This window comes from Euprymna scolopes, chromosome 43 (assembly GCF_053919585.1).
Source record: "Euprymna scolopes isolate OS-2025 chromosome 43, ASM5391958v1, whole genome shotgun sequence".
Taxonomy (NCBI): domain Eukaryota; kingdom Metazoa; phylum Mollusca; class Cephalopoda; order Sepiida; family Sepiolidae; genus Euprymna; species Euprymna scolopes.
The window spans coordinates 7,880,393-7,892,465 of NC_136524.1; the positions used below are offsets into that span (position 1 = coordinate 7,880,393).

A 12,073-nucleotide genomic window follows, 5' to 3' on the forward strand; every position below is an offset into this window, starting at 1 on the left:
GAAGTATCCCTACTGGTGCTGTTCGACGAAATATGCACAAGAGGAAAAATGCTGCTCAAATATACAAATATACATATATACATATATACACACATACAATATACAGATATACACACATACATATATACAGATATACACAATAAGTGCGAGTGCGTTCATGTATCTTCGAAAACTCAAATTTTTTTTCAATTATTCCTTTTATCATTTCTTCCTTAATTTCTCATATTACCTTAAAGATATATAATTTACCAAATTAATGATGAAAATTTAATTAAAAATTAGACAATTCCCATTTTGAGTAATTTAGAACAAAACGGAACGCATTTGTTTTATGTTTACAAATATTATCGGATGCTATACTATATTTGGTGCGTGCTCGTGGGTGCTAAGAGACGGAACAGCTAACAATTTTTTTAAATTTACTATTTTTTTTTTTTTTTTTTTTTTTTTTTTTGCCGGTGATTTTCATTTTCTGACACGTTGTCTTTGTGTCCATTAATAATAATTTTATTTCGATGTAAATATTTATTTTTCTTTTTACAGACGATAAAAAACAAAATACTTTTCAAACAAACATTAAAAGTAAAGTACATTTAAAACAATCATTAAACAATATCTCATCATGGGTCTGTGTGTGCGCATTTCTCGTCTATACGTAACTTTGGCACGTAGCAAATGTTTATTGAAATTAGAAATAAACTAAGAAAAAAATTTAAAAATCATTTTTTTTTAAATCCTATTTAATAATCAAAATTATAAGCATGCACGCCTTCTATTCATTTCGCCTTCCTTATTAAACACGACTTTCAAGTTGAAGTTCCAAGAAACTGTTCCTGTATAAATAAACCTATCAGGATATCGTCTGTCTATCTATATGCGTGTTTCTCGTCTGTGCGTAATTTTTGTAACTACTATATAATTTTTTTATGTACTTTTATTTTCATATTTATAAAAATTACTGAAAAAAAATATTAATACGGGAAACTTACAATATTATTAATGACTTTGTTTTTAATTCTATTTTTTAATAAGTAAATAAATAAATGTAAACATGATTAGAATTTTCAATTATATTATATTTTCATCTAAGAACCCCACCCGGCAACAACTCTTTCTACGGGGAAGGCCGGCTAAACGGAGTTAGTTTTAAAATAAGTTATGAATAAAAACGAAATACTTTACCATTAATTTGATTCCTTGCGAATACGCCTGTAACAATTTTTAAAGACATGATTGATTTCTTTCTTCTTAAAGTTCTTCTTGCGACTTGTTATATTTAGCAAAAAATATATAGTAGAATGAAAGCTTTATTTAGTATCTATCTGGAACGCACGCAGCGCGCACCGGCCACTCCTATTGGTAGTTAAGAATTAGTAGGTCTTACGTTTACGCGTCGCCGCCACAGATTAAGCCAAGCGAATAAGAATGTGAGACAAACACGTTGATAAATATAAATTTAACTTAACTTTACAAAGTTATAGATTTAAATCTAAAATGCTATTATGAAAATATATGGATTTTACTGTTGCTTGACGTAAAAAAAACTTTCGGGAACCTTTATCCCCTCTTCCAAATAACTAAATATATTCGCCTTTTCAATTTATAGGGAACAGACACTTATTGAAAATCGATTACCGTTATTAGCCTTATTTATTTATTCAGCCGAGAACATGTTGTGTGTGCCGTGTGTCGTCATTTTTTTTATATGACTTTTTTGTTGTGCATTATTAGCAAGCTGATCTTCTTAAAAATATAGACTCCACAACTACTATTGATTAATTTCGGATTAGCGAGTTTCGAAATTCATCGTATCCTTTATAAGCATGACCTATTTATATTCTAGCTTTCCCCTCTTCAACAAGATTAAACACAAAGTCTGTTTATCCGCCACAAAAAGGGGGCACTCTGAATTGTTATAAAAATAGCCGCGTTTAGATTCAATGAAATTTCGCGGTAAAAGTGCCCCAAGCGATCGGTGTTAAACCAATCCCTCATCCCGGAGGAGATAATGCTTAGAGGGATATTCTCCTGAGACAGTACAGCAAAACAATACCCCACTCCAATCTGTGTCAAGTAGGGATTTAATTTATTTTCTTCACACTGCAGTAAAACGTGGCACAAGACCGAAAAGTGCAGAAACCAGTCTCTCCTCCTTAAAGGAGAGGGATCACTCGTTGAGTACGGAAATAGCCGAGAGCAGCCCCTGTAGTTAGATTAAACATGAGCTCAGTTTATAGTGGGGAAAAGAGGGGGATGGAACTGAGTGCTTTGAATGAACCCGGCATTCACCGATAAAGGTACACTCTTTAACCCTTATCCTCGAGTGGCCTATTGGCCTTGATAAGTGGGGGGGGCAGGTGCGTCAAGCGATAAGCAATAACTCCCACTCTTGCAAGGATCTTCTAGGATCGACGAGAACTGTACCTCATTCAGACAAAAAGGATCAGTCACCCAACAAGCAAGACCCTCGTGTTAGAATGTGTCAAAGCGAACCCTAGTGCGATGATGTGGAGACTAAATTGGAAGTGATACATATGAATACTAAAAAGCAAATGGCTCTAATTGCTACATTCTTTCTTCGTTGATATTCGCTTTCCTGCTTACTCCCAAAGAAAGAAAGTTTTCACAGGAACGTGTTAACTGAAAATATTTTCAACCAATGAAAATCGTTCTACCCCCCCCCCCAAAAAAAAAGTAACATCTATATATGAAAATAATGAGCCAGCGCCAACTTGGAAATTTCTATAAGATCTAGTCAACAAAATCAGTTTTTTTCTAGAATTCTCAAGCCGAAAGCACATTCTCTGTGCTTTCCAACACTTAAATAATAAGAGCAAAAGCTTAGTAGACACGAGCCCCCTTCATCCTCGCCTCCAAAAAGATAATTTAATCTTGTGATTTAATCCAAATTTGAAATTTAAATTAATTTTGAAGTAATCATTACTATTAGCGACATGAATTATTTTAAAACAAATCAAAATAAAATTGTTTTTGACTAATTTCCAAACTTTATGTAACAAATCATTTGTGACGTGTAAAAACTATTAATATTTAATATGAGATATAAACGTTTTAAGTTACCTTAAATATGGTCATTTTCTTCATCCACAGGAAGTAATGTTTATAAAATAAGAAAATGGTTGAAGAAAGTGGATACTTTGCTTAGAACCCATATCTATGGCAATTTAAAATGCTTGTATCTCATTAAATATTACAATCATTTCTAACACAAAAATAGTTCACAAATAAAATGAAATAAATTTGTTTTTTTTGATTAATTTATGTAATTATTTTGGAGGAGAATGCAAAGCGAAATAAGCAAGATATTCCAATGGCCTCTATAGTAAAATTGAACTTTTTTTTTTCAATTTTTAACAATTTTTTTTTTTTTTAATAAATCTAACAAGAAACTGACATAATATCTATTTACAATAATCACGTATATCCTTGTATCATGATTGAGATCTAATGCCTTTTGCTTTTATTTATATGTAATCTCTTGGTGCAGGATGTCACATCCACTGTTGTGCCCAGACTTGTGTAGTGATGTAGGCATTTGAAATACAGTGCACATGTGCGCTTTTTAACCATTTCCACCTAGCACTATTTGTGGCGTGAATATAAACAGTTCCAGCCGAGATGCTAACCTGCCAGGGTAATCTCCAAAAATACCGTTAGGGCTTACAACATGGCCGCCAGAAGAGTCACGTGATCCAGTAGGTGTATCAGAATTTTGGGCGGAATTTTTGACACCCCCAACAAAAAACTATTATGTTTTAAACGACTGTAATAGTTTATTTTGGAAGTATATTTCATAAAGAAAATTGACAACCCACTTTAAAAACAGAAATTATGAGTTTTATATATTTTATTCGCAGTTTTTTGTTGGGGGTGTCAAAAATTCCGCCTAAAATTCTGATACACCTACCAGATCACGTGACTCTTCTGGCGGCCATGTTGTAAGCCCTAACGGTATTTTTGGAGATTACCCCTGCCAGAACGTCAAATCCAACAGTGCAGCTTTATCTGCACTTTTCACATGCATACACACATATGCACTACTCCTCACTCATAACAATACAGACCGACCATCCTTGCAACTGTGCATACTCACCTGCACTCCTGACTTCAACCCCAGAAGAAAATATTCTCCCATACCTAATCTTCATTGTCACAAATATCCACACTTTAAGTTTTTTTGTTTTTTTTTTCTCACATTCACTTCCAAACAAGGCATATCACCACTTGGACGTAAGAAAAACAATGCTTAATGAAGATGAACAAGATGTTGTTTTACATTACATTTAAACTTCTGCATATCAATAAAGTCAGGGAAACAAGCAGTAGGAAGGGAATTTCAAAGTTCAACTGTTCAAGGGAAGAAACTATTAGAGTAGAAAGCTTTCTAGTATTTAGGGAACTCAGCAATTTTTTTATTTTTTATATAACTTTTTTGAAAGTCTTTGGGTTACCTATATCTATATTGAACACCAAATTCTCATATTATTAAAGCGTTTATTTTTAACTTACTGTTTAATTTTTAGAATGGGATTCGCTTCTTTTTTTTTTATGTAAATTTAAATCGAAATTCAAAAATAATTCTTTGTAAACAAAATTATTTTAACTAAATATCTGTTGAAAAAACAACTACTCCAACCATACATGCCCAATTCTGGTGCTGACGAAACCAAGCAAGGACCACAAGAAATATAAAATAAATAACAAACTTAAATGGTCCGTTAGGAAGGAGAAAATTATTACAGACACAGCTTATTCCAGGTTTAAATGAATAAGCAAGTGATAAGAATCTCAAGCGTTAGCCTCCCCTCCTTCAAAACAGTTGAGGTAGCAGGGCAAGGAAAATGTGGAAGGAAGTGATAAGCAAGGATTTGGCAAGAAATGAATTAGTCTGGTTGGAAGTCAATTTCTAAAAGCCACCTAACAGTCCAACATGTAAATGAATGGTAATATTTAATGCTACTTGTAACAGTCCAACATGTAAATGAATGGTAATATTTAATGCTACTTGTAACAGTCCAACATGTAAATGAATGGTAATATTTAATGCTACTTGTAACAGTCCAACATGTAAATGAATGGTAATATTTAATGCTACTTGTAACAGTCCAACATGTAAATGAATGGTAATATTTAATGCTACTTGTAACAGTCCAACATGTAAATGAATGGTAATATTTAATGCTACTTGCCTTCAACAATTACAAAGAACCTTTCCAGCCATAGATTGCCATGGATGATAACATTCTAGCTGAGAGTTCAAACTCCTGGACTTAGCATTCACAGGCAACATGAATTGGAACAAATACATTGATGGCATTGCCAAGGCTGCTGTAAAAAAGTGGGCTCTCTATATTATGCTAGAAAAACACCAACACTTTACAAAGCTACCTTTTGCTCATGCATGGCATCATATTGCTATATATAAGCTTATGCATCAACCCTAGTCTCTTTCTATTGGACAGGGTTCACAAAAGGATCTCTAATCTAAAAGGTAATTTGATTGCCCCCCCACACACACACTGTAATGTTGCTAGTCTCAGTCTTTTCTACAAATACTATAATAGAATTGTCTAATCTATTCCCTGCTTCCTTTGTTCCAGCTCGTTTGACTTGTTAGTGTAGTGGTCTCCATCAATTCACTTTTTTAATACCTCATCATAATACAGCTTCCTATTCCAGTAACTTTTTTCCAAGAACTGCAAGATTGTGGAACTCTTTTACTGCTCACTGTTTTCCTTCTACCTACAGCCTTGGTCTTTTCAAGACTAAGGTCAGTAGGCATGTCCTGTCTTTCCAATAATCAGCTTTCATACTCGTTAGTTCATATCAAGTGGCTTCATGCCTTTGTCTCAAGCAATTTCCAAAATAAAAAAGGGTCCTACACTATCCACTAAGCCCCGTTTCATCGCGTCAATGTCGCATTCCTGTGTTTCTTTTACAAGTACTTTGATGGAATGTTCTTAACGAATTCATAGCACTGGTGTCTTCTTGATGGAAATACTTTCAACTAACCTGACAAACAGCAAAATCCCACACCTTCACTGTAGAGGTCCTCGTTGCCGGAGAGCCTTCTACTCTAAAGGTTTTATCCCTCAAACTGCTAGACTTGGAAATTTTTTCCCTGTATCCTGATGCTCCAACTGTACTAACATGCATAAGTTTAAGTATAATTTGCACAGATATTTTGCTGCTCAGTTGAGCAGCAAAATATCTGCAGAGTGTCCTCTTATAGTTTTTTATATTTAAATTTCATTCTGAAAAATATAATTTTTTAAAACAAATATTAATTATTTGAACAAAGAATCCAATTCAAAATAATTTCCTTACCCCATGGATTTTGATGGAGGCTCATCTCAAGAATAGCAAAATATTAAATCTGGTTTGAAATAATTTTGCTAGTCATCACATACAAAGAAAATATATTAAAGATTAAATCTTTTTAAGTGACATAGATAAAGAAGGCTGAAACAAAGAAAAGATACGAGATTTTGGTATCTGAATGGACTAGTAATCCTTGAATAAAATTGGATGATGTTATTAGATTCCAAATTGGTTGAATAAATCCACGTTGAAGGTAAATTCAATTCTTTTCAATATATATATATATATATATATATATATATGGGAAATTAGTAATGATCCTTTGGGAATGGATGATGATAGATGTATTTTGCCTCATTTTTTTTTTTTTTTTGTGGTGTAATCTCCGAAGAAAGTATCCACTGGAATTTGGATCTTAATTTATAATAGAGAACGTCTTTCAGTGGAAAACAAGGGTAAGGAGGGAATTCCAAAGGCTAACAGTTTGAGAAAAAAAATTATTAGGATTTAAAGCTTTCTGGCATATGGAGACGTCTATAGTGAAGAAGAGATATAAAAGGAGCTGGAGCAAAGTAGTAGACAATGTGAGACCTTTTAGATAAGAGACTGTTTTTGTATTCTGTCTAAAAGAGAGAGACCCAAAGCTGAAAAGCCATTACTCAAAACGACAAGGTATTATAAGAAGACTGACTGGGAAGCCATCAGGGATCTCATAAGAGATGCCCTATCTGAAAATATCTTTTCTCTTCCTGCAGAACAGTGCTCAAATGAGATCACTGAATGGTTCAAAGCGGCAATTGAAGCTCATGTTCCCGTGCGGAAGTTCTATAGCAAACCCCATTCTCCCCAATGGTTTACTTGTACTTGTGCAGCAGCCATTGCTCAAAGGCAGTGTGCATGCCACAGATTTATCTGACATAAGTCCAGTCCAAACAGACAAAAGTTTATTGAAGCTAGAAGTAATTGTAAGAAAGGAATAGCTAAGAGACAATACACTGAAACCACTAGAAAATACATCAAAGTGCAAAAGTTAGGAACTCATGATTTCTGGAAAATCTACAACAGTGTAGTAAATAATGGGCAATTAACAATTACCCCACTATCCAACAATCATGAAGTTGTTTGCACGGCAACCGAGAAGGCTAACATGCTTGCCAGTCGGTTTGCTACAAACTCTACATTGAACCAACAAATCACTCCCTCCCTGATTTTCTTTTGCAGACTGACACCACACTAGATGATCTGAAAATCACCCCTTCTCAGGTGCATGATATCGTAAAAAACCTAGATACCTCAAAAGCATGTGGACCAGATCATATCCCGGCTACACTATTAAAAAAATGCTCTACTGAGGTTGTACCAGTCCTCTCCAAACTTTACAACAAATGCCTTAACGAATCTTGCTTTCCTGACTGTTGGAAAACTGTTTCTGTGGTACCAGTTAAAAAGAATTCTAACTGTAATCTCCAAACGTATATACCAAACACTGGACAAAGCAGGGTAAGGTAGGGCAGTAGCCCTAGATATATCTAAGGCTTTTGACAGTGTATGGCATGATGGTCTCCTCAGGAAAATCAGATCATACGGTATCACTGGACAAATGCTTAACATAATCAAATCCTTCTATCTATATAAAAGCGAAAATGTGTGTATGTATGTTCGCTTTTTGTGTATGTCCAAAAAAGGCTTTTTTCTGAGAAGTGATCGGTCGACTCACTTCTTAAAACTTTTTATATCACGCCTAAATAATAATATCTACGAGTTAACAACCGGGGTCGCCTGTCTATTTAATTTGCCCGACTTTCAAAAGATAAATATTCAACAATTTTTGATCGCCACATGTGCATTAAGCTTTTTCGTACAAAAAGAGAAGCGAACAGACTCGCGGTAAATAAAACACTGTCCCACACTCAAAGTTGACGTCATTAACTCGTCAAAAACGGGCACCTGCCAAGTCGCACATTTTTTTTTTCACACTTTATTATTTTCTAACTGCGCGTCAATGCTTCGTTTTTTTTTAAAACAAACACCCGGCCAACGATTTTTGTTTTCATTTACCTAAAAACACACACACCTCCAAAGACCTGGGCAACGCCAGGTACCCCAGCTAGTCTTAAATAAGAGAAGAATTCAGGTTGTCCTCGACGGTCGTACATCTAAACAATATGATATAAATGCAGGTGTACCACGGGGGGGGGGGAGGTCGATCCTGGTACCTTTATTATTCCTAATATTCATAAATGACCTTCCTAATAAGATTGTCTCTGAAATGGGTATATTTGCTGATGAATATATTTTCTTTCCCTACCAGCTCTATAACAGACACGAAGGGAAAACGAATGAACACATATCTAAGAGAATGGCAGAAACACTAGACCTCCAATCTGTAGTGGAATGGGGACAAAAATGGATGGTCACATTCAATGCTGTCAAGACTAAGCTTGCTTCCTTCAATAATTACAAAAACCTTCTCTACAACCAAAAACTATAGCTAAAGATACATTTCCTGAAAGTATTCACAATGTTCACAGGAAACATGAGTTGGAACAGATAAACCAAAAGCATTGCGAAGGCCGCTGCAAAGAAGGTGGGCTCTCTCTACTATGCTAGAAAGTTACTTACACTTGAAAATATCCTGTACCGCTATAAGGACACCATTCGCCCATGTATCGAGTATTGTTGTCGCATTTGGGCTGGTGCATCTGCTACTAGTCTCTCACTCCTGAATAGAGTTCAAAAGAGAGTCACCAGCCTGATAGGTCCGGAAATGTCATCTAAGCTTCAACCTCTGTCTCATTGACGAAGTTTTTCATCCCTCTGCCTGTTCTATAAGTATTTTAATGGTGACAAACTACAAGCCCTTGTACCTCTCCTCGATGTAAATACCCTCGACAAGCAGCAAAGTCCCACACCCACACAGTAGAGATCCCTAGATGTTAGAAGGCCTTCTACTATAATAGTTTCTTCCCCAGAACTGCTAGACTTCGGAATTCCCTTCCAGTTTCCTGCTTCCCCAACTGTACTGATATGTAGAAGTTCAAGTATAATGTTAACAAACATCTTGCTGCTCAACTCCCTACATAGTATCCCTGCAACTCATGTCCCTGATAGTAGTCCCTACATCAAAGTGGCATAGTGCCTTGTTTGGGGTGACAATTTAAAAAAAAATAGTGCATCAGTCCAGATGTGAGATCAATACTCCATGAATGAGCGAAGGATGGCTTTATAGAGATAGAAGTTACTGGCAGGTTTTCTAGCATGGTATAGAGAGCCTACTTTTCTGGTATCAAACTTGGCAGTGTCTTTTTGTTCTTGCAGAACTTTTTCATTCCAGCAAAAGGCTTTTTGGCAACTTAAAAAAATGTTTTATGCGATAACATTCACCTTGGATTGGTTGACCCGGCTTCTAAAAATTTTGTTCTGAATGAGGGCCAAACATTGACATGAATCTCAGCTAATCTTGTTCCTATCAGCAAACACTGTAGATCGGGGGTCGGCAACTCATTAAACTATGCAGGTTAGATCATGTTACAATGATGGGTTGCAAGCTAGAAGAAGGTTGTTAATTAAAAAATAAGGAAAATTACAGATTGCAGATCCCTATCAATCAAAATGTTTAAAACCATAATGAAAATAAACATTAAGAAACTAGAAAAACTAAAATCAAAAAACACGTAACAAAATTAATTTTCCTCAAAGAACATTAAAATACTTGAAAGTGAAAAGAAAAAATCAAAATGAAATGAATGAAATTATGACATGTATGTTTGAAACTGATATTGAAAATTGTACGACAATAATATTAGAGAAATCAAATTTCATTTTTCATCATTTTTATTAAAGCTTTAAAGATTTCTGCTTCACTCACGGTTACCTTCATAATTGCTCTAGGGTAGGTGGCAAGTGAGAGGGGGTGGCTATTGAAGGAATCAACTGAGACAATATTGTCCCTTTGAAGCTGTCCGTGTCTAATGCTGGTCAAATCGGCTCTCAATTTTTTGTTTTATGTTTATTTTTTAAATTATTTAATTACATGTTTTTGTGATCATAGTATTATACTATATTTGGGTGGATTAGAGGAAGATAGCAGCAGGCCTTTTGTTTAATTTGAAAGGCTCGCCTCTCAAGTTAAAATAGAGTCATTGCATAGCAGACTCACATGCCAGTCAAAATGTCTTACTATACCAAATTCGGTCTGCAAACTAGATTGGCAACCCTTGTTATAGATAGATAGATGCCTGTTCCACTCTCTTGAGCCATGTTTTGAGTTGACCTCCTCCCTTCTGTCTCTCTCTCTCACACACCACTTTTTCCAGCTCTGAAGATATTTATTTCTTTCCCACAGTAAGAAATGTGACACAGGAGTCGAAAGTAGGACTGAAAAGTCAATGACCTCAGGAGAGGCACACTGACCCCGCAAAAGATGCTAAGGCAGCCACACCTGGTGTCTCAGGCAATCTATATATCTATAAAAGTGAAATTGTCTGTGTGTCTGTCTGTACATTTCCCTACCAAACTACTCTGTTAATTTTCAGTCTACAGACTTGAGATTTCACATAAAAGATATTGAGATTTGGGAAAATCTTTAATCGGTTTTCGGTTTTTAGCTGTCAAGGGGTCAAAGTTCAACAATTTGATCTTTGAAAACTCTACCAAACTCCTCCGCCAATTTTGGGTCTAAACACATGAAATCTTAGACATGGATCAAACACATGAAATCTTGGACATGGATCAAACTTTGTAATTTGATTTAAGCCCAAAACAATAAATGTTAAGGGGTCAAAGTTAAAAAAAGATTTGACCTCTGCAGTTTCTACCAAATTACTCAGTCAATTTTTCGTCTAAACATTTGAAATTTTACATAAAGTGTATTCAGACATAGGGCAAGCTTTTTAATCAGTTTTTGGCTAAAAATTTGGCTACCAAAGGTTCAAAGTTTAAAAGATTTGACCTTTGTGCCCTCTAGCAAACTATTCAGCCAATTTTGGGTCTAAACATTTGAAATTTTACATAAATAGTAATCAGATATGCAGCAAGCTTTTTAATCAGTTTTTGGCTGCCAAGGGGTTAAAGTTGAAAGAGTTGACCTTTGCAGACTCTACCAAACTCCACCAATTTTGGGTCTAAACACTTGAAATTTTAGATGTAGTTTACCTCGACATAAGTCAAACTTTTTAATATATATGTATACATATGCACATAAAGTTATGAACCGTATATAGGGCCCGAGCAAAGCCAGGCTGAACTGCTATTTAGCAATAAACTAACCCATTCTTAAAGAGAGAAGGCAAAACCTGGTAGAGTGGATCTACTAGAACTTCAGAGGACTAACTTAATACTGCAATCAACAGGGAATGGTCATTACGGGAATTGTCTATGATTTTGGTTCTGAGGGGGGGGGGGCGGGGGAAAATCCTCTGTGACAAAAATAAAAGTCCATGGCAACATAACAAATCTCTGATGAATTATCCACAATTTCATGAAAAAAAAAAGAAAAAAAAAGGGTTTAATAATAAAAAAAATACACTTTGAAGTTCACATATTTTATTGCCAGCATAAATAAACAGTTGTTTCTATAGACAGCCTATTTGTTTGCAAAGCTGTGATAAACATTTCAGAAATATATTCTAAACAACAAATTGACAATAACAATTACAACAATGGACCAAGTGTGTCTTCAGCATCCCAATTTTGTTGGCAGATGAAAGAAACCGGTTTAGTTAATAAACAT

At 35.1% G+C, this 12,073-nt stretch overlaps 1 protein-coding gene and 1 long non-coding RNA gene across 2 annotated transcripts in view; one reads left to right on the forward strand and one right to left on the reverse strand.

The window, feature by feature from the left end:
- The window catches only part of LOC145268158 (phosphoenolpyruvate phosphomutase-like), a 78,364-nt gene extending 76,995 nt beyond the window's left edge, over positions 1-1,369 (reverse strand). Inside the window, exon 1 of the mRNA XM_080123356.1 lies at positions 1,183-1,369. Coding sequence (XP_079979482.1) covers positions 1,183-1,231 — 49 coding nt within the window. The 5' untranslated portion in view covers positions 1,232-1,369. The remainder of the gene's footprint in view (positions 1-1,182) is intronic.
- The window catches only part of LOC145268160 (uncharacterized), a 110,816-nt gene that overhangs the window by 91,557 nt on the left and 7,186 nt on the right, over positions 1-12,073 (forward strand). The window lies entirely within an intron of this gene.